Raw genomic sequence first — 20,824 nt, forward strand, 5'->3', positions numbered from 1 at the left:
GGTGCAGGGGGCGCAGAGCCTGGGGGGGTGCTGCAGAAGCTGAAGCCACTCGCAAGGCAAAGCCACGACCCCCCCGCAGCCAACAGGCACCGAGGAGGGGGAGGCCACCCCAAAGCCCCCCCCATGTGCCCGGGCAGAGCTGTGAGCACCGCCTGAGCTGGCCGGGGGGCAACAGAACCCCCCCCCGGGGCCGCACGCACCCGGCCCCCTCCCCAGAACCTGCAGGGCAAAGGGGGCAACGCCACGGGGGGAGCAGACAGCGAGCAGCCCCCGTGCACCAGCGCAGCGTTTATTGGTCCAGGACTGTACATTCTGCTGTCGGGGGCCCCAGCCCCCAGCCCCCCCCCCCCTCAAGCCGAGCAGTGGCTGTGCAGCCAAGGCAGCGGGGAGCCAGGCAGGGGGACACGGGGGGGGCACAGAGCAGCTCGGGGGTCCTGCCTGGCCCCAGATGGTGGGAGAGAGCTGGGGGGGGGGGTGAGATGCATGTGCAGAGCCCCCCCCCACCCCCAGCACCCCCACACGCAGCCCTTGCAGGGAGCAGGACCACCTACACGACCCCTCCTGGTTCGGGGGGCACCGAGGGGGTCCCACCAGTGCAGTGCCCACGGCTCCAACCCCCCCCGTGCTGCAGGGGGAGGCCAGGGCTGAAGGGGCAAGGGGGGGCTGCAGAGGCTTGGGGGGGTCTGCGGAGGCACTAGGGGGGCTTCAGCCTCCTTTGCCTACAGCAGTAACGGCAAAGGCGAAGCCCCCAGGCTGTGTCCCCTCTTTGGGGGGGGGTTATCCCCTTTTTTTTGGGGGGGCCATCCCCTTTCCCCTCACACCCAGGCAGCCCCACAGCTCACCCCATGCCCTGACGCAGCCCTGTCCCCTGCCCCATCCCCATCCTCCATGGGGCAGCCACGGCAGGGACCAGCCCCACGGCCGCCTAGTGCAGCCCCCGTGGGAGGGGGCGCAGCGTCTGTGGCCCCACGGCACGGTTTGGGGGGCTGGGGGGGGGGGCGCAGGCAGGGCCGGGGATCCGTTGGGTCTCAGCAGCACCGCGCCTTGTGCTGGAAATAGGCCTCAAAGCGGCTCTGGGCATAGTCCTGGGGGGGGAGAAAGGGGTCAGCGAGGACCTGTCCCCCCCCCACCTCCACCCACACCCACAGCAGGGCTGCGAGGGGAGCACCGCGACACCTGGGGGTCTCCCCCTAACCCCCCCCTGCTCCTGGCTGCCCGGACCCCTCCCTGCCCTGCTGCCCTGTGCTTGGGGGGTGGCGATGAGCAGCAGAGCCCCAGGGCAGCCCCGCGTGGGGGCTGGGCCCCTCCCTGCGCCCACCCGGCCCCCCAGGGGCAGCACTCACCAGGTACCCGAACTCGATGGTGGAGATCTTCGCCTGCAGGATGGACCAGAGGCCCCAGAAGAAGTGGGAGGCCAAAGCGAACCTGGGGGGGAGCGCAGCCCTCAGCACCCCCGGCCCCCAGCAGGGCGAGCAGGGGTGGGGGGGGGGCGACCCGGGGGTGCCCCCAGCACCGCGCCCCTCACCGGTTGATCTCCGTCAGCATCTCCTCCTCGATGCGAGCCTGCTCCTCGTGCGTCGTGTCCCCGCGCCGCCCCGAGTCCTCCGAGAGGTAGTGCCGGATGAAATGCAGCTGGGGGGGCGAGCAGCGGGCTGGGACGCGGCGAGGGGAGGGCACCCCAGCCCTGCCCCCCCACCTCCTGCAGCCCCCCGGGGGGGCAACGCGGCTCACCTGCTGCTGCCGGCTGGGGTAGTTCTCCAGGGAAGCCTTGTAGTAGGGCCAGGAGCCGTGCGTGTAGTTGTAGGCCCACTCGCAGAAGTGGTTCCCGATGTCAAAGCCGCTGGGGAGGGAGTGAGCGGGGGTGAGCGGGGAGCTGCCCCCGTTTTGGGGAGGGGGGGTGCAGCCCCCCGCGGCCCCGCGCCCACCGGTAGTTGTAGCTGCTGTACTCGAAGTCGATGAGCATCAGCTTGTCCGAGGGGGAGGCCTCGTGCCCGGCCAGCAGCAGGATGTTCCCTGGGGACGGGGACAGGGACGGGGATGGGGACAGGGACGGGTGAGGGGGACGGGGAGCGGGGCACGGCCGCAGGGCGCTGGGCACTCACCCTCCTGCACGTCGTTGTGGCAGAAGACGACCGGCGAGGGGGTGGCCTCCAGCAGCTCCCTGGGGGGGGGCAGAGCTCGGCGTCAGCCCTCGCCTGTCCCCCGCCACCGCCACCGCCAGGGCGCTGAGCTGAGACCCCCCCGGAGACCCCCGGGGACCCCGGGCTGACCTGAGGCTCCGCATCTCCTGCTGCAGGTTGTAGGCCTTCAGCTGGTTCAGCTTCTTCAGCTGCCCCTCCTCGGAGAAGGTGAGCTCCGAAATCTGCTTCAGGTACCTGGGGCGTGGGATGGGGGAGGCTGCAGCCCCCCCTCGCCCCCTCCCCGCCGCTCTGCGCCCCCTCCTCCCTGAGCCCCCGAGGGGTTTGGGGCTGGGGGAGGCTGCCCCGCAGGAGCCCTCACCACTCCATGGTCCCGAAGAGCCACTTGGGCTCCTTGTTGAAGGGCATCACCATGCCGTGGAAGCGCGACATCTTCACCGCGATCTCCCTGGAGATGTCGGGGTCCCGCAGGTCCTCGGTCCGCAGCCGGCGGCTCTGGGGACGGGCAGCGGCGTCAGCAAGGGGGGCAGCGGGGGACCCCTGACCCGTATCGCCCTGTGTCACCCCGTGTCGCCCTGTACTGCCCCATACTGCCCCATATTGCCTTGGATCACCCCATACTGCCCCGTATCGCTCCGTATTGCCCCATGTCACCTCATCCTACCCTGTAGTGCCCCATGTCGCCCTGTCCTGCCCCGTACCACCCCATATCACCCCGTATCGCCCCGTTCTGTCCCATATTGCCCTGTACTACCCCACATCATTCTGTGTTGCCCTGTATGAGCCCGTGCCACACCATACCACCCCATATCGCTCTGCATTGCCCCGCACTGCCCTGTATTGTTCCATATCACCCTATATTATTCCATATTGCCCCATACTGCCCCATATTGACCCATGTCGTCCCATGCTGCCCCATATTGCTCTATATCACCCTATCCTGCCCCATACCGGCCCATATCACCCCGTATTGCCCTGTACTGTCCCATATTGCCCTGTCTCACCCCATATCACCCTGTACTACCCCATACCACCCCATATCGCCCCGTATCACCCCATACTGCCCTGTATTGCTCCATATCGTCCCATACTGCCCTGTATTGCTCCATATCACCCTGTATCACCCCACAGTGCCCTGTATTGCTCTGTATTGTCCCATATTGCCCCGTACCACCCTGTAGCGCTCTGTTTTGCTCCGTATCACCCTGTATCACTCCATATTGCCCTGTACCACCCTGTCTCATCCCATACTGCCCCATATTGCTCCATATCACCCTATATCATTCCATACTGCTCTGTACTACCCCACCTCACCCCATACTGCCCCATATTGCCCTGTCTCACCCCATATCACTCCGTACTGCCCCGTCTCACCCCGTACTGCCCCATATTGCCCCATCTCATCCCATATCACTCCATACTGCCCCGTACTGCCCCGTCTCACCCCGTACTGCCCCGTACTGCCCCGTATCGCCCCATCCCGCCCCGTGCCGTACCGGGATGTACTGCTCCAGCCGCCCCTGGGGGAAGACGCCGTAGAGCCGCGGCCCCAGCGCGCGCTCGGCCAGGATGGCGAACATCACGCTCTCCAGCACCAGCGAGTCCACGCCCTGCGGACGGGGCCGGTGAGCGGCGGCGGGGCCGGGGGTCCCGGGGGGGTCCCGGGGGTGCCGGGGCCGGGGTCTCACCTGCAGGATGGCCCCGTAGACGCGCAGCAGCACCTGCCGGGGCTCATCGCCCACGCTGAGGATGTGCTCGGGCAGCGCGCACTTGAAGAGGAGGTTGCTGAGCCCCCCGCTGCGGGCACCGCACGGACCGGGTCGGGGGCGGGCACGGCGGCACCGGGAACGGGGCGGGGGGAACGGGGAGGGGGCATCGGGGGGCTGCGGGCACCGGGAACGGCGGGCAGGGGGCACCGGGCTGCCGGTGGTTGGGGGGCTGGCGGGGACACGGCGGGGCACGGGGCCGGGAGGGGACCGGGGGGGGACCGGGGGCACCGGAGGGGGCACGGGGGGGGGGCGGCAGGGACGCGAGGGGACCGGGGGCGGGGACGCGGGGGGGGGGGCTGCCGGTTCCGTTCCCGGTGCCGGTTCCGGTTCCGTTCCCGGTTCCGTTCCCGTTCCCGGTGCCGGTTCCGGTTCCGTGCCGGTTCCGGTTCCGTTCCGGTTCCGTTCCCGGTTCCGGTTCCGGCCGTACCTGACGGGCCCGATGACGAACTCGTCGGGGCCGATGAGCTTCCAGGAACCGGCCAGGAACTCTCGGCACCAGGCGTAGGCCCTCAGCCGGGTGGCGGCGGGCACGGCCCCGCTCCCCGTCCCCGTCCCCGTCCCGGTCCCGGTCCCGGTCCCGCTCCCCGCCGCCATGGCCGCCATGGCCGCCTCGCCCCGCCCCTCCCCGCCCATTGGCCGGCGGCGCGGGGGGCGTGGCGAGCGCGGCCCAATGGGGGCGGCGCGGTGGCGGTGACGTCACGTGGCGCGGCGGGATGCGGCGCAACGTGGAGCTGAAGGCGCGGCTGCGGCGGGGGGCGGCGGCGGCGGCGCGGGGGGCGGCGGAGCGCAGCGGGGCGGGGGGCACGGAGCTGAGCCAGGAGGACACCTTCTTCAGGGTGCCCGCGGGCAGGCTCAAGCTGCGCCGGTTCCCCGTGAGGAACGGGGATGGGGAGGGACCGGGGGACCGGGACCGGGACCGGGGGGGTACGGGGCGCAGGGAGGGGGTACCGGGGTGGAAATGGGTACGGGAGGGGGTAGGAGGGGTACGGGACCCTGGGGAGGGGTAGAGGGGGGGATGGGGACGGGGCTGGGGGTCTGGGGGGTACGGGGTATGGGGTATGGGCTATGGGGGAGGTGGGGGCAGGGGAGGGGGCCCCAGGGGGATGGGAACCGGGGGAGGGCACGGAAAGGGTCTCAGGGCCGGGGGGGGCTGCACGGGGATGGGAGCCGGGGGAGGGGGGAACGAGGGGCAGGGGGAGGGTTCAGGAGGGGGGCGGGTGGGGTACGGGGGGTGGGACGCGAGGTATGGGGGGGGGGCGCACAGGAGGGGGTATGGGGGATAGGGTTTGGGGGAGGGGACCAGGGGGTGTGTGCAGGGGATAGGACCCGGAAGAGGGGGGATGGGGGATGGGAACCCAGGGAAGGATATGGGGTCCAGGGGCTGGGGGAGGTCCAGGGGACAGGAACGGGGCCGGGGGGGGGCAGGAGATGGGACCCCAGGGGGAGGGGGCACAGGGGATGGGACCCTGGGGAATGGGGTGCAGGTGGTAGGACCTGGAGGGTGACAGGGGATGGGAATTGGGGGATGGGTATGGGGTATAGGGCCTGGGGGGGGGGGATACAGGGGATGGGACCTGGTAGAGCAGTGGGCACGGGGTATGGGACCAGTATGGGTGTGGGACTGGGACTGGGGGGTGGGTGTGGGGCCTGGGATGGTGCTGGGACTTAGGGGGGGAGGACACGGACTGACCCTCCCCAATTCCCCCCCAGGATGGCCGAGGCGAGCTCATCTTCTACGAGCGCCCCGACACCGCGGGCCCCAAGCTGTCCCAGTTCAGCATCACCCCCACGGATGACCCCGACGGGCTGGAGGTGAGCACCGGGGCCGCCCCACGGCCCCTGGGGGGTGGGGGTCCCGCTGTGGGTCCCCCCCCCCTGCCAACCTCCCTGGGACCCGTGCAGGCGGTGCTGTCGCGGGCGCTGGGCGTGCTGGGCGTGGTGAGGAAGCAGCGGCTGCTCTACATGGTGGGGCAGACACGGGTACACCTGGACAGCGTGGAGGGGCTGGGAGACTTCCTGGAGCTGGAGGTGAGCCGGGCACGGCTGTGGGGTGGGGGCTGCACCCCCCCGGTGTCCCCTCACCCCCCCCCCCGGTGTCCCCCCGGTGCCCGCAGGTGGTGCTGAGCGAGGAGCAGAGCGTGGAGCACGGCGAGCGCGTGGCCCGCGAGCTGATGGCGGAGCTGGGGGTGCAGGACGAGGACCTGGTCACCGGCGCCTACCTGGACCTCCTGCTGGCCAAGGGGGGGGGCACAAGCCCCTGAGGGTGTGTGGGGGGGGGCTGTGCCGTGCTCCCCCCGCTGCCTGGGGGGGGCCTGGGTCCTGCTCCCTGCGGGTACCGGCAGCCCCCTGCCCTGAGGTGCCCAATAAAGGCTCCTGCAGGCGGTGTTTTGGTGTTTGGGACCGGCTGTGCCCTCATACTGGGACCAGGGGGGGGGCGGGGGGGGACACACAGCCCTGGGGGGGTCGGAGGGGGACAGGACGGTGGCGTGCAGGAGGCTCCGTCCCAGCAGAGCTCGGCCCTAAGCCCGGATCACGTCCTCCCCCCGTGGAGCCCTGCCCGGGGCTGCTGTGGGTGGGGGGAGGCTCGGGGCCGTGGCAGCAGCTGGGTCAGCCGGGGGGGTGGGCTGGGGGGGGTGGTGGTGTCGCTGCCACCCCCCCACCCCATCTGGCTGCTGCCACAGTGTTGTATGGGGTTGTACGGGGCTGGGGCTGCCCTAATCTGCACTGCGGGAGGCAGGGCTGGGGGCTGGTGTCCCTGGGGGGGGGTCTGGGGGTGGTGGGGGCAGTGCTGGACCCCCGGGACAGACGGGCTGGGAGGGGGACACTGCAGGGGCTGGGGACCCTGGCGCTGCTCTGCCCTCCCGGGGCTGGGAAGGGGCTGCAGGGAGCTGGCCCCATACGGGCAGGGGGCTGGGGGAGTCTCGGTGCCCCTCTGACCCCCCCCAGGCACTCACAAAGCCCCAGTAGGGTGGGGGGGAGCTGGGTGCCCCCTGCCTTTGTCCTCCCCCAGGGGCAGTGCCCTCTGGGCCTCCAGCAGTGGGTCCCAAACCCCAAGTGTGTTCAGGGGGCACCCTCGGGGGGGGGGAGGGCACATCCAGGGGGGGTCTGTGCCATTGGGACCAGTACCTCGGAGGCTGTGGTACCATTGGATGGGGGGGGGCTCAGCCCGGGGGGCACCTCTGGTTCCTGCAGACCCCCCCCCACCCTGCCCCATCACTGTGCGGCTGCACGAAGCCTCCTGAGCTCCCGTTGCCCCCCCTGCACCCCGTGTCCCCCCCCAGCAGGGTTGGGGGAGGCGATCAGGCACTGGAGAAGAGGAGGCTGAGGGGGGGCTCATTGGGGTCTACAGCTTCCTTATGAGGGGCAGTGGGGGGGTGGGTGACCTGTTCTCTGTAATGCCATAATATCATAAATCTGTAATGCCGTAATATCATAAAAAATGTGATAGGACCCGCGGGAATGGTGCCAAGCTGGGGCAGGGGGGGTTTAGGCCATCAGGACGAGGCTCTGCACCGGGAGGGTGGTCGCACACCGGGACAGGGTCCCCAGGGACGCGGTCACCGCACCGAGACCGTCGGGATTTAGGAAGAGATTTGGCTGTGCTCTTAGGAACGGGGTCTAAGATTTTTGGTCGATCTGTGCGGTGCCAGGAGTTGGGCTCCGTGATCCTTTTGGTCCCTTCCAGTTTGGGATATTCTGTGATTGTGGGTCCTGGACAGCCCCCGGCCTCCAGCACCGGGTCCTGGACCACTCCTGGCCCCCAGCACCGGGACATTCCCGGCCTCCAGCCTGGGGCAATTCCTGGCCCCCAGCACTGGCCCCGGGACCGTCCCAGCCTCCGGTACCGGGACGTTCCCGGCCTCCAGCCCCGGCTCCGTCCTGGCCCCGGTTCAGCACCGGCTCGCGGACAGCTCCCGGCCCCCAGCACCGGGCCCTGGACAGCTCCCGGCCCCCGGTCCCGGCCTCCCCCCGGGTCCTCCCCCCCCGCCCCGACCCCTCCCCTCCCCTCCCCTCGCCGTGAGCCCCCCCCCAAGCCCCGTGCCCCCCCCCCCTCGCCCACCCCCACCCCCGGCAGCTCCCCAGCCCCCCCCTCCTCCGCGCCCCCCCCCCCGCCCTCCCTCCCCCTCCACCCCCCGTGCGGAGCCCCCCTGCCCCTCCCCACCCCCTTTATCCTCCCCCCCCGCCCCTCCCCACCACCCCCCTCCTGCCCCCCCCCCAACCCCTCCCTCTCCCACCCCCTCCCCATCCCCACCCTCTCCCCTCCCCCTCCCCTCCCCGTGCCCGCCCCCTCCCCTCCCCCCGCCCCTCCCCCGCCCCGCCCGCCCCCCCCGCCCCCCCCCCGCTGTCCGCAGTCCGGCGCAGCCCCCGTGTGAAGATGGCGGATCGCGCCGAGATGTTCTCGCTCTCCACCTTCCACTCGCTGTCCCCGCCGGGCTGCAGGTGAGCGGCGCCGGGATGGGGGTCTCGATGGGGGGGGGGGCTGCCCTCCCCCGCCCTGCCTTTCCCTTCCCTTCCCTTCCCTTCCCTGCCCTTCCCCACCCTGCCCTTCCCTGCCCTCCCCCCCCCCCCCAGCCCTGCCCTTCCCCGCGCATCGCCGGTGCGGGGCCGAGCCCGGGGGCTGCGGGGGGGCCGGAGCCGCCCCTCACCTTGGGCTGGGCTGAGCAGAGCCCCCCCGGCTCCCCCCCACCCCCCGATCCCGACCCCCCCATCCTGTCTCCCCCCCCCGACCCCCGGTCCCGCAGGGGCAGAGCCCCGCTCCCGGCCCCTGCCTTTGTCTGCAGCCGGCGGGGGGGGGCCCGGCGGGGTCCTGGGCTGGGGCTCGGCCCCCCCCCAAATCCCCCTCGAGCCCCCCCCTCCAGGCGGCTCCGCACCCCCGGGGTCAGACGCGGGCGCCGCCGGGGAGGGGCTGCGCTGGGGGGCGCCCCCCGAGGGGCACCCCCGGGGGTCTGGGGAGGGGTCCGGGGGGGGGTCCGGGGCTGTGCCGACGGCTGGGTCCTGGCAGCGCGGGGGGGCGCAGGGCCGCTCCCCCCCCCCAGCACCTCGGCTGACCTTGGGACCCGCTGCGGGGCGCAGTCCGGGATGGGGTCTCCAGGGGGGAGCGGGGGGGTGCGGGGTCTGGGTGCGGGACCTGGGGTGGGGAGGGGTCGGAGAGGTGGGGGGGGCACGGGGGAGGCCCTGGGGGCTCAGAGCTTCGCGGGTGGGGGCTCAGAGGGGACGCAGGACAGCTCCCCGTCCCCTGTCCCCCCCCTAGGTCCTGTCCCGCACGGGGCAGACCCCACAGCCGCCCCCCCCGTCCCCCCCCCAGGCCTCGCAGCGCAGGGACCCCGGGAGAGGCCGCGGCTGCGGTGCTGCAGGGTGGGGAGGGCCCGGCCCCGGCCTCTCCCCGCAGCGCCCGTCCTGCTCCCCTGCCTCCCTCCTGGCACCGGGGCCCTGGCGATGCCCGGGGGGGGCCCGGCCGGGGGCTTGGCCGTGCCTCCTTTGTGCCCACCGCCCCTCCTGCTGCTCCCCGTGTCCCCCCGGCCCCTGCTGCGTGGGGCTCGGGTCTGGCCCCCACAGCTCCACGGCCTCCTCCCTGCAGCCGAGGCCTGGGCCAGGAGCCCAGGAGGGGCAGGGGGAGGCCGCAGCCCCCAGCCCAGCCCCCCCAGGGCTGTGAGCCCCCCCCAGACGGCGGCGTCCCCCTGCCACCACCCTCCTGTCCCTCCCCTGCGGCTCATCCCCGGCGGTGCCGCACGAGCCGCCCCCGGGGCCAAAACCTCTCCTTGTGCCAGACGGAGACACGGAGACACGGAAACATGGAAATGCTGCTTTCTGCCTCCCCCCCGTGCCCCCCAGGAGCAGCAGCCTGGCTCCCACCTGGGCCACAGCCACCGAGCCCCCCCCACGGCCCATCCACTGCTGGCTCCTGTGGCCTCAAGGCCCTGGAGATGCCAGGGCAGGACCGGGGGCTGAGCGCGGCGCTACGAGGAGCAGACCCGTCCTTTGGGGGGGGACAAGGCCCACGGGGGCAGGGGTGCAGTGATGGAGCTGGTGGCTGGCTCGGGGGGCCTGGGGGGGCTGGTCTGGGTTGTGCCCGTTGCCAGCAGAGGGTTTCACAGCGGGGTGCTGAGCTTGTGGTTGGGGAAGGAGAGGCAGGTGAAGGTGAGGGGTGGGCACGGGGCAGGTCCTGGGCAGGCTGCGAGGTGGCTCTTGTGTCCTGTGATGGCTCCTGCCTTGGGGTGGGGGCCGCGGGGCTGGTGCTGAGCTCCCGGGGGTCAGCCCCCACCTTGCTGTGCCCCCCTGGCACAGGGACCGGCAGGCGCAGCGCTGGGCCGCGGGTCACGGTCCCCAGCCCTTCCCTGCAGGAGCCATTGCATCGCATCCAGGTCCAAGGAGAACTGTCCAGGGAGCTGAGCTGAAAATAACGAGGAAATTCAATCTTCCCTTGGCCTGGTTGTTGGTCACTCCCTCCGCACAAAGCCCGGCCCCCGGCAGCTCCCAGCGCAGACACGCCGGCTCCTGGCTGCCTGCTGATGTGTGCCCCTGCCCTGCGCACCCCAGGGGCTGATGTCGGGGCCCTTTTTGGGGCCGAGCCCTCCCCTGCTGCATCCCCCCTGCTCCCCGGTGCCGCCTGGCCCAGCACAGCCCAGCGAGGTCAGCCCGGCCTGGCTGGCAGCACAGCCAAGGGTGCGCGGTCGCGGTGCCGGTGGTGTCCTGCTGTGAGGTCTGGTGGTGTCCCACTGTGAGGTTTGGTGTCCCGCTGCCTTCCACCACCTCCTGGAGCCCTCTCTCCACGCATGGGGCTGGGGTGAGCTCTGTTCCCCCTGAGCCACCAGCTCCGGACCCCCCTTTGGGTGCTGCCCACCCGGCACCACCTCCCTGGCCGCCTTCTGCTCATCACCAGCGCATCCGAGGCACCCGCTGCTGCGGCCCCGTGCCCGTGCTGGTGACGCTCCCCGTTGGCCACGGGGCTGGAGTTGGGGTGTCCCTGGGGCAGTGCTGCAGCTCCGGACCCGCTGTGGCCTCCTGCAGTGGCCCCAGAGCTCCGGCTGTGGTTTGTTGTGGCTGCAACTTGTGACCAGAGCTGCCTGTAGGGCAGAGCACCGGGGTGCCGTGCCATGCCGTGGTGTTCCTTGCCACCCCATGGCCAGGGTGTGCGTCCTCTTGGCTGGGGCTGGGGTCTGATGGCAGAGTTGGTTTCCCCAGCAGGGGACCCATGGGATGCCGGCACATCTCCGTGCCAGGACTCGTGGCTGTGGCTGTCCCCGGGGCTGGTGGCTGGGCTCTGCCCCCGTAGCCCCTGGGGGGCTCTTGGGGTTGGGGTCTGGGGCCTGGGGCTAGTCCCAGCCCTGCACCCCGTGGGCTGGTGCTGCAGCTTCCACCACCAACTGATGATTTCACCGCAGATCGGAGGATATTTGACGTTGTCTTAATGGCCTACTTCTGGGAATTATGTGATTAGGGGAAAATCTTTTTCTCAGTAAAATCGGAGTAAGCTCCCAGCATCCGTGGTGGAGAGGGGAGCTTGGAAATGGGAGTTAAGGGCAAAAACAGAAGTCAAAGGCAGGGAGAGCAACCCTATTTGTTGTTCATGGTCAGGCTGTGATGGGGGGCGAGAAAAAATGCCAGGGGGTGGCTGGGACAGGGTCCGGTGCTGAGCTGGAGCAGGGCACCGGCTGCTGTCCCTGCTGTGGGGCACCCCGGGGTGCGCAGCTCCAGCTGGGGACGCTGCCGTGCCCCTGCCTGGCCGGGCTGTGGGTGCCCACGGTGTTCCCTGAGACCCCAGGGTGCAGGAGGGGGGATCCCGGCCACAGCCCCGGGCCCTGCAGCCCCTCCCTGGTTCAGCGCTGACCTGCGGCGATTGGTTTACGTTTTCCCGGCAGAAAATCCTGCCAAGAGTAATCTTTTTCTTTTTCTTTTTTTTTTTTTTTCTCCCTGCAGAAAATTTTGGTTTCCATGACACCCTGTTCCCGACAGGGAAATGGCTTGCTTTAATTTTTTTTGACCAGCCTTACCTCAGTGTCTCGGTAGGCAGCAGGGCAGCCCTCGGCTTGCCCCTGTGCCGCGAGCACCGCGCTGAGGGGTGGGCGAGCGGGGAGCGCTGGGCTGGGGGCTGCAGCCCGCTGCGTGCCAGCCCCGTCCTCATCCTCGGAGCTGGGCAGGAGCTGCACAAATCCTATCTCAGGTTAAATGCAGACCCCCAAAGGTGAAAGCAGCGACGCAGCTTGGGTCACCCGAAACCCGGTGCCGCCAGCGACCTGGCTGCTGCCACGGGCGCAATTTTTGGACTTGGTGGGGTGGGAGGCTGGGGGCTCGCTGCCTGCTGCGTGGTGGGCGCAGCGCTGCGACCCCCTGGGGTTGTGTGGGGCCAGTCGATGCCATGGGCTTGGTGCCTACCCTGGGCTTGGAGCCTCCTGAGGGTACCATCGGGGTGTCCCACAGGGATGGGTCTGGGGAGGCTCCCGTGGGTGCTTGCCCAGGGGGGCGCAGGGACCCCGTGGGTGCTGGTGTCACACTGGAGGACCTGGGGGTGCTGCCGCTCCTGGGGCCGGGAGCAGACAGTGCGTGGAGGCACCACGTTGCCTCTCCTGGGGCACCCCCAAACCACAAGGCCTCGTGCCACGTGGGGCTCCCATCACCTCGACTAAAGGCTGGCGGTAACCTGGGGATGCTCGGCAGGGAGGGTCCCGGAGCTGAGCCCATGCCAGGCTCTGCTGTGGCTGCCGCCCTCCCCTTCGTTTCCAGCCTCGCCTGTGGGTCAGGCCTGCAGGATGCAGTGCGGGGTCCTGAGCAGAGCTGCTCCGGCTGCCTCGGGGCATGAGCCCACCCCGGGGGATCACGGCCACCTCGGGGGCTGTGCAGCCCCCCTGGGTCCCTCCGCTGCACGGGCAGAGGGGCTGTGCTGTGGCTGTGCCCCTGCCTGTGCCTGCCTTACTCCATGGCACCGGTGTCTCTGCTCCCAAAATATCCTGTGGCAGCCCAGCCACTGCTGCCGTGCTGGGGACCCGGGGTGATGCCGGCACCGTGCGCTCGTGTCCCTGCGGTGCCGCGCGGCTCACCAGGACCCCGTGGTGCTGGGGGGAAGCAGGCATTTCCCCACGTGCAGCCGAGCGATGTCCGCGGCCCTGATGTCCCTGCTCCTCTCCCAGGCCCCCCCAGGACATCAGCCTGGAGGAATTCGATGACGAGGACCTGTCGGAGATCACGGATGACTGCGGGATCGGGCTGAACTACGACTCGGACCACTACGAGAAGGTGCACGAGCCACGTGTGCCAAGGCGGCTGCGGCAGGGCTGTGGGGGGACGCGGGGAGGGGGAGCACAACAAGGCTTGTCCCGAGCAGGGGCTGTCGGGGAGGTGGATTTGGAGCCTGGATGTCCTGGTGGGGCCGAGCTCCGGGCCCCCACCACCTCCGGCCAGGCCCCGCGGGGCAGCCGCAAGAACAGTGATGGCTCAGCAGCCAGCCCGGTGCTGAGCCCGTGGCCGCTCTCACGTGGCTCCAGCTTACTCAGCTCTTCCCCAGCACTGCCCCAGGCACCAGGAGAGCCAGGCTGGGGGACACGGGACGGACACGGGACAGGGACACAGGCGGGGGGGCGGGCAGGCTGCTGCAGAGCTGAGGGCGCACTGGTCCCCGGCACAGAGCAGGTGCCTCTGCCTGGAGGCTCTCTGGGGCAGGGGCAGGAGGCGATGCTGGCCCCGAGCTGCAGGGTGAGCTGTGGGGCTGGCAGCGGGGCCGTGGTGGGGCCGGCACCGCCGGGCTGGCTGCTGACCCCGTGCTGCTCCCCCCAGGACTGCCTGGTGCTGGAGCGCAGCGAGCAGCCGCACCCCGTCTGCACCTTCCAGGATGACTTCCAGGAGTTCGAGATGATCGACGACAATGAGGAAGAGGAGGAAGAAGAGGAGGAGGAGGAGGGCAACGAGCTGGAAGCTCCACCGTCCCCTTCAGCCTCACCCATCCCCTCGCCCGCCCTGGAGGAGACGCAGAAGCACCGGCCCACCACGCTCAACCTGACGGCACCGGGCACCCAGGTGAGGGTCGGGGTCGGGAGCGGGGTCAGCCCCTGCCCGGGGGTCTCTGCTCCTGGGGCCTGTGCATGGGGGGGTCTCTGGGGCTGCCACAGAGGTGGGGAGGATGGGGCGAGGATGGTGAGCACAGGGAGGGCAGAGAAGCGCAAGGCGGGCTCCAGCTCTGCAGTGGTGGAGCTGAGCTGGGGGCATTGGGGCTGGGTCTGTGCAGTGGCTGCTGGCACCGTGGGGTCCCTGCACACCCCCTGCCAGCCCCTGGAGCAGGGCTCTGGGGCCTGTCCCCATGTGCAGGGCTCTGGGGTGAGCTTGGGGTCTGGGACATCTCCGTGGGGCAGCGGTGTGAGGTGCTACCACGGCACCACAAGGCTGGGAGTGCGTGTGTACAGGTGTGCACGGGTGTGCGCGTGCACTGCGTCCCCCGGGGCTCTCTGTGTGGTGGGAGACTGGGGAGGGCCCCGTGCGTGGTGCTGCGGGGGTGTCCCCGTGTCCCTGTGTCCCCGTGCGCACGCGCCTGCGGTGCCGCCACCGCGCTGCCGGAGCTGCCGCGCCGCCGCAGTGCGTGGGCAGCGGGCGCGGTGCTGCCTGCATCCGGCAGCGTTGCCATGGCACTGGGGGCTCCCGGCCCCGCGCGGTGGCTCCGATCCTGGGCGGGGGGCCGGGGGCCGGTGTTGGGTCAGGGCAGAGCCCTGCCGCCCCTCCGTGCCGCGGGGGGATGCCCAATGCCCGGTTGTGCCGGATGACCCTGATCCGTTGTCCCTCGGGTTGTGAAGGGGGCAGGATCCGGCCCCGTCGGCGTGCCCGGGGGGGCAAATCCCGGCTAATCCCGGCTCCGTCGTGTTGTGTCTGCTGGGGCCATGCAGAGCCTGGTGCTGTGCAGCCCCCCAGCACCTTGTCCTTGGGGTGCACGGCACAGCCCACGCGGTGCTGGTCCCAGCCCTGTATCCCCCCCGTCCCTGCAGCCCCCCAGCCCTGCACCCCCCGGCCCTGGCACTGCGTGCCCCGCCGCACGTTGCGCCAGCCCCGCTCGCTAATCTCTGGGCTCGGCTGGATTATCGCTGCCCGCTGGCACTAATCCGCAGCTGCCGCCGCGCCAGACGGGCAGCCCCGGCCCTGCTGGCTCCCATCCCCTCCCCTGGGGCCGGTGTCCCTTCGAGGGACCCTCTCACTATGGGTCATGCAGCTCACGGGGGGACGGGGCTCGTGGGGCCGTGCGATGGGTTTTCCCTGGGGACTGCGCCCGTGCCACCGCGTCCCCTGCTGGGCGCCCTCCTGGGAAGGTGCCGGTCCCCTGGGTCCCCATACTGGGGATGTCACGGCTCTAATCCGGATCAGTCCCGGGCACGTGTCCCAGGTGCTGCCAGGCCGTGCTGTGGGGTGCCACGGGTGGGATCTGAGCGTGGGATGCTCGTGTTGCTGGCAGTGGCCGGACCTGCACAAGGCAGCACCGTGGTGGGATGTCCCCAGCCAGCCCGGTCATGTTTGGTGCCAGCACACATCCACAGCCTGGCCTCGGTGCAGCCCCCCCCGTGTCCCCTCTCCCTCCCAAACCCTGCCGACCGCCCCGTCCCCAGATGTGCCCGGCTCTGCTCTCCCCGCAGGACTCCCTGAACAACAACGGCAGCTACCCGCCTCCCGCGCACCGCACCACGTGGCAGGACGCCCTTCTCCACTCCTCCTCCTCCTCCTCTTCCTCGCACACCGGTGAGCACAGGACTGTGGGGCAGGGCCCTGCAGGGGTGTCCCGGGACCTGGTGCCGCAGTGGGGCTGCCCCAGACCCCGTTCCCCTTCTGCCAAAGCCAAGAGGGTGTTTGGGCCTTTGCGCTGAAATCCTCTCAGGCGTGTCCAATCCAGTCATCCAGCACCGTGTGCGGAGCTGGGGGCTCTGGGGGTCCTGGGCAGAAGGGTCCTCACCCCATGGGGCTGGGGAGCAGGCACAGGCGGGTACGGGTACGGGCACACCTCGGCACCCCCTCCCCATCCCGAGGTGCAGGAGGGACCGGTTGCGTGGCGCGGAGCTGACCTGGGCGCTCTGCTCTTGCCCCGCAGGACACTCGTCTCCCCACGCCTGCATTCAAGACGGACCCTGCCTGGAAAGCCAGAAGGGGCTGGGGCCGAGCCCCGGGGGGACAGGGCAGGCCCCCACCCCGCCGCAGCCTTCCCTCTTTGACTCGCAAGGCAACAGCCACGAGTCTCTGGCACATGGTAACCCATCGCCCGAGCGAGCCGGGGAAGATTATAATATGAATATCATCTCCTCTGCGCTCGGACCACCACATTCCCCGCCTCACCTCTGCCAGCTGCCCCCTGAACCGTCTCTCTCTCCAACAGGGCTGGCCGCTCCTGCTCGCATGCCCGCCGGCTCCGACGTGGGCTCGCAGCCCCAGACCCCCGGGGCCCGGCAGCCCGCGGCTCCGGACGGCCGCTGCGCCCTGCCAAAGCAGCAGGCGGCCGGCGGCCGGGAGAGTCAGGCGCCCAGCGAGGGGGCCGGGAGCCCGGGGTCCCCCGTGGCCCCCCGTGAGCAGCGCGGTGCCCCGCCGCCCCCGGAGGAGCTGGCGGCCAGGGCCTGCGCCCAGCGCAGCGAGGGGCCAGGGTCCCGGCTGCCAGGCCCCCACGCGTGCCCCAAGGGGCCGGCGGAGCAGCTCAGCTCGGACGGGGAGGGCCCCCTGCCCAGCCGGGCGGCCAGCGTGCGCGGGCGCCCCTCGGGCTCCTCGGAGACCACCTCGCCCTCCTCGGACCCCGGCATCGAGGCCGACCTCACCAGCAGGACCTCCAAGCCCTTCCTGCCCTGCAGCCGGCACAGCGAGGACCTCAGCTCGCCCGGCTCTGACTCGGACGTGGAGGGGGAGATCGAGGCGGCCTTCGCTGCGGGGCGCCTGGTCAGCAACATGATCTCCTCCATCTCGGAGACGGAGCTGGACCTGAGCAGCGACAGCAGCAGCGGCAGGTCCTCCCACCTCACCAACTCCATCGAGGAGGCCAGCTCCCCCGCCTCGGAGGCCGAGCTGGAGACAGAGCTGGAGGCGCCCGGCGTCATGGGCATCAAGGACTCCCTGCTGCTGGACAAGGGCAAGGAAGAGGAGGAGACCCTGGACAGGGAGCTCCCGGAGAGCGGCATGGTGAGGCGGGAGAGCCTGGCGGAGCTGAAGATGGAGGGCTACTACGACAGCCTGAACCCCGAGGACTCCTCTGCGCCCGTGGACCAGACGGATGTGTCCACCTCCAGCCCCCTGGACCTGAAGATCGACCCAGACCACAGCCTGGAGAGCATCCGGCGCTCCTTCTACCTGCCCGTGGGGCCCAAGCTCATGCCCGAGGCGGACGATGAGGACAACAGCGAGTACGACTCCGACTCGGAGTCGGAGCCTGACCTGAGTGAGGACTCGGACTCGCCGTGGCTGCTCAGCAACCTCGTCAACAAGATGATCTCGGAGGGCTCCTACCCCATCAAGTGCCCGGACGAGTGCTTCCAGCAGACCCACTCGCTCTGTGACACCATCTCCCCAGCCTCCGACCTGGAGCCCGAGATCCTGAGCGAGGCGCTGGACGAGGAGCCCGGCTTGCGGGACTCCCCGGTGAGCGAGGGGGAGCCGGCCGCCCTGCCCTGCGCCCCGCGCAGCATCGAGCTGGTGGACATGGAGACGCTGCGCAGCTCCCTGCAGCGCGCCGAGGACGAGCGCTCCCTGGGCGTTGGGACGGAGGCGGCGCCGGAGCCACCTGCGGACGACCCGGGCCCGTTCCTCTTCCTGAGCAACCCCACCAACGACACCATCGCGCCCGTCTTCCCGGGGCGCCCCGTCTCCCTCGACAGGCTGGGTGGCTCCGAGGTCCTGGCCACCTTTGGCTGCTGCACGGGGCCGCCCCGCACCCCGCCGCGCGGCTCCCCCGGCACCGAGGCCACCTCCGGCGAGCCCCGTGCCACGGTGGAGCCGGCTGCCGGCACCAAGGACTGGGCCGTCGACAAGGACCTGGACTCGGGCATCCTGGAGGACAACGACATGATCGACGACGTCCGGTTAGAGCCCCTGGGGCAGGACCCCGACGCCTTCCCGCCTGCCCTGGACGTCTCCACTGCCAAGACCAACCGCTGCTTCACCATGGCCTACTCCACGGACGAGGACGAGGCGCCCTACCTGAAGGGCTCGCCCTTCCCCGAGGACCCGCGGGGCTTCCCCGGGGAGCTGCCGCTGCCGCCGGCCCCCGAGGCGCTGGAGCCGCGGGCGCTGGACGAGTCCCTGGCCTACGACTCGGTGAAGTACACGCTGGTGGTGGACGAGCACACGCAGCTGGAGCTGGTGAGCCTGCGGCGCTGCACCTCGGTGCTGAGTGACGACAGCGACCTGCTGCGCGCCTGCGACCGCTGCGACCTGGAGGACGAGGCGGCCTTCGAGGACGGGCTGGCGGCCCCCGACGCGCACAGCTCCTCCGAGGACTCGTCCCCCGAGGCCGACCTGCAGTTCTCCAAGAAGTTCCTCAACGTCTTTGTCAACAGCACCTCCCGCTCCTCCAGTAAGTGGCCGTGCCGCGCTGTTCCGGCCATGGGCTGCCTTGTGCTGGGGTGAGGCTGGCTGCCCGGTGCCGTCCTGCCTTATCCAGCTGGGCACGGCACCAGCACGGCGTGGCACGGCACGGGGCCTGGAGGTGGGCAGGGACCGCGCTGCTGCGGGGCGCTGGGGCTGCTCCCAGCGGCTGGGGGCTTCCCCCTGCAGGGCTGCGAGGTGCCAGTGGTGGTCCTCTGCCCCGGGGTGTGGGACTGGGGGCTCAGGAGGGCCCCAGGGTGATGCTGCCTCTTTCTGCCCCAGGCACAGAGTCCTTCGGGCTGTTCTCCTGCATGGTGAACGGGGAGGAGCGGGAGCAGACCCACCGGGCTGTCTTCAGGTGAGCAGTGAGCCCGGCCGCCAGCTCCGCTCCCCGTGGCCTCTCCTGGCTCGGGGCAGCTCTGTGGGTGCGGGGCACGGCCGTGGGGCACCTCTTGGGGTCTCGCTGCCCCCCGCACCCCCCCAGGTGTGCATCGTCCTTCCCTCCCTCCCTCCTCGCAGGTTCATCCCTCGCCACGAGGACGAGCTGGAGCTGGACGTGGACGACCCCATCCTGGTGGAGCTGGAGGAGGATGACTACTGGTACCGGGGCTACAACATGCGGACGGGGGAGAGGGGCATCTTCCCCGCCTTCTACGCCCACGAGGTCGTCGGCCAAGCCAGGGACGTCATCGGTAGGAAGCGCTCCCAGCCCCGCGGGTGCCTCTGGAGGGCGGCACGGGGTGCTGGGGGGGGGCAGCGGGGGGCTGCGGGGGTCCTGGGCACCGTCTCCCCACTCCTGTCCCGTGCAGGCCTGAAGAGGAACCCGTGCTGGGTGGAGCGGTTCAACGTGCAGTTCCTGGGCTCGGTGGAGGTGCCGTACCACCAGGGGAACGGCATCCTCTGCGCGGCCATGCAGAAGGTGAGGCTGCCGGGGGGGCTGGCAGTACCACGCAGCCCCCCCCTCCCCACGCAGAGACCCTGCTGTGCCCAGGAGGCGCCGTCCTGCTGCCTCCCCAGCTTGGGCAGAGGCTGCGGGTGCTGCGTGGGCACCGGCCCCCTGGTGCTTTCAGCAGGGGTTGGGGGTGGCTCTGTGCCGGGGGTCCCAGCGGGACCACGCGCCCTGATGCCCCATCCCCACGCCCCCAGATTGCCACCACCAGGAAGCTGACCGTGCACTTGCGCCCGCCCGCCAGCTGCGACCTGGAGATCACGCTGCAGGGCATCAAGCTCATCCTGACGGTCAATGAGTACGGCCGGGACGAGGAGGTGCGGGGGCACCGTGGGCAGGGGGTCCCGGTGCGTGTCCCCCAGCCCGCTGGGCGCCCACACCCTGCCGGGGTTTTCTCTTGCAGTTTGAGCGCTGCAGCCACTTCTTCCAGATGAAGAACATCTCCTTCTGCGGGTGCCACCCCCGGAACAGCTGGTGAGACCCCCTGCTCCTGCACCTCGGGGTGCACGGTGCTGCGCCGGGTGCTCTCAGCCCCACATGAGCAGGGGCAGCCCTGGGATCCCCATGGTGGAGCCCCCCTGAGCTGCAGGAGCCCCCAATGGGGTGAGAGTGGGGTCCCCCGCGCTCACCCTGCCCTCTCCCTGCAGCTACTTCGGGTTCATCACCAAGCACCCGGTGCTGAGCCGCTTCGCCTGCCACGTCTTCGTCTCGCAGGAGTCCATGCGGCACGTCGCCGAGTGCGTCGGGTAAGATGGGGACGGGTGGGGAGGGGGCTGGGGGTGGTGGAACAGGGGCTGGGGGTGCGGAGGGCGGTGGTGCCGGGTCCTGGCCCCATCCCTGAGCTGCCCCTGGCCCTGCCCTTGCCTTGCAGCCGAGCGTTTCAGGAATATTACCAGGAGCACCTGGAGTACGCCTGCCCCACAGAGGACATTTACCTGGAGTAAGGGGGCAGGGCGCTGTGTCTCCAGCTTCCGCACCCCCCCAGCCCCACAGACGGCCAGAGACTCTGTCTGACCCCACAACCAGCCGGCTTGGCCCCTAATGCACACGCTCCTGCCCATGCCCGACGGACTCACTGCACATCCTCACTGCTTCCCCGGGGGGCCGGGGGCCAGGCCGCGGCTGTGGGTGATGGGGGGGGCCTTAGGGTGCACCCGGTATCGCCCTGGCCCTGGGGGTGGCACGGCCGTGCCCTGGGCTGGGCCAGGAGCTACCCCCCTGCATGAGCAAACCGGGTGGGGGCATGGCACCGGGGCTCTCAGCTGTGACCGGGGTCAGCCGCTGCCACGCGGGGTGGGGGCACCAGGGGAGAGCTGGGGGGGCTGCTGTGTGCCGAGGGGTCAGGGCAGCACGGGGGGAGGCACGGGGAGGGGAAGGGGGCTGGGGGCTTGCTGTGGGGGGTGGCTGATGAGGGCACGGGCAGGATTTAGGTGCCGGGGTCAGCA

The 20,824-nt window shown here is 70.8% G+C and overlaps 3 protein-coding genes across 4 annotated transcripts; 2 read left to right on the forward strand and 1 right to left on the reverse strand.

Moving 5' to 3' along the window:
* Positions 1 to 273: 273 nt before the first annotated feature.
* CHKB (choline kinase beta) lies at positions 274 to 4,525 on the reverse strand. Its single transcript, XM_084506716.1, has 11 exons — positions 4,335 to 4,525; positions 3,827 to 3,935; positions 3,635 to 3,748; positions 2,500 to 2,633; positions 2,271 to 2,375; positions 2,103 to 2,161; positions 1,926 to 2,013; positions 1,732 to 1,840; positions 1,526 to 1,632; positions 1,344 to 1,425; positions 274 to 1,085 (listed from the first exon to the last, which is right to left on the reverse strand). Exons 1-11 carry the CDS (start codon positions 4,508 to 4,510, stop codon positions 1,029 to 1,031), a joined length of 1,140 nt encoding a protein of 379 aa, XP_084362842.1. The 5' UTR covers positions 4,511 to 4,525; the 3' UTR covers positions 274 to 1,028.
* Positions 4,526 to 4,605: 80 nt separating this feature from the next.
* LOC311430205 (adenylate cyclase CyaB-like) lies at positions 4,606 to 6,307 on the forward strand. The gene is made up of 4 exons (XM_084506718.1): positions 4,606 to 4,779; positions 5,618 to 5,719; positions 5,810 to 5,935; positions 6,022 to 6,307. Exons 1-4 carry the CDS (start codon positions 4,621 to 4,623, stop codon positions 6,166 to 6,168), a joined length of 534 nt encoding a protein of 177 aa, XP_084362844.1. The 5' UTR covers positions 4,606 to 4,620; the 3' UTR covers positions 6,169 to 6,307.
* A 1,950-nt stretch (positions 6,308 to 8,257) lies between these two features.
* Positions 8,258 to 20,672, forward strand: MAPK8IP2 (mitogen-activated protein kinase 8 interacting protein 2). Of its 2 annotated transcripts, XM_084505687.1 has the most exons (13): positions 8,258 to 8,347; positions 13,033 to 13,138; positions 13,676 to 13,915; positions 15,511 to 15,613; positions 15,960 to 16,115; positions 16,242 to 18,419; positions 18,713 to 18,788; positions 18,950 to 19,122; positions 19,240 to 19,349; positions 19,577 to 19,696; positions 19,783 to 19,853; positions 20,027 to 20,125; positions 20,251 to 20,672. In XM_084505687.1, exons 1-13 carry the CDS (start codon positions 8,283 to 8,285, stop codon positions 20,321 to 20,323), a joined length of 3,570 nt encoding a protein of 1,189 aa, XP_084361813.1. In that variant the 5' UTR covers positions 8,258 to 8,282; the 3' UTR covers positions 20,324 to 20,672. The 2 variants fall into 2 exon arrangements, with proteins under 2 accessions (XP_084361813.1, XP_084361812.1); XM_084505686.1 differs by having other exon boundaries at positions 15,960 to 18,419.
* Positions 20,673 to 20,824: the final 152 nt, after the last annotated feature.

The sequence above is a fragment of the Aythya ferina genome (assembly GCF_964211825.1).
Source record: "Aythya ferina genome assembly, chromosome: 1".
NCBI lineage: Eukaryota > Metazoa > Chordata > Aves > Anseriformes > Anatidae > Aythya > Aythya ferina.

Bases quoted from the DNA above. Each gene is read 5' to 3' on its own strand.
- CHKB (XM_084506716.1), bottom strand. From the start codon at position 4,510: ATGGCGGCCATGGCGGCGGGGAGCGGGACCGGGACCGGGACCGGGACG. The intron at 2,162-2,270 runs GTCAGCCCGGGG...GCCCCCCCCCAG, and splicing joins CAGGAGATGCGGAGCCTCAG to GGAGCTGCTGGAGGCCACCC. The intron at 1,633-1,731 runs GTGAGCCGCGTT...TCGCCCCCCCAG, and splicing joins ACCCCAGCCGGCAGCAGCAG to CTGCATTTCATCCGGCACTA.
- LOC311430205 (XM_084506718.1), top strand. From the start codon at position 4,621: ATGCGGCGCAACGTGGAGCTGAAGGCGCGGCTGCGGCGGGGGGCGGCG. The intron at 5,720-5,809 runs GTGAGCACCGGG...GGACCCGTGCAG, and splicing joins ATGACCCCGACGGGCTGGAG to GCGGTGCTGTCGCGGGCGCT. The intron at 5,936-6,021 runs GTGAGCCGGGCA...CGGTGCCCGCAG, and splicing joins GAGACTTCCTGGAGCTGGAG to GTGGTGCTGAGCGAGGAGCA.
- MAPK8IP2 (XM_084505686.1), top strand. From the start codon at position 8,283: ATGGCGGATCGCGCCGAGATGTTCTCGCTCTCCACCTTCCACTCGCTG. The intron at 18,789-18,949 runs GTGAGCAGTGAG...CCCTCCTCGCAG, and splicing joins ACCCACCGGGCTGTCTTCAG to GTTCATCCCTCGCCACGAGG. The intron at 19,854-20,026 runs GTGAGACCCCCT...CTCTCCCTGCAG, and splicing joins TGCCACCCCCGGAACAGCTG to CTACTTCGGGTTCATCACCA.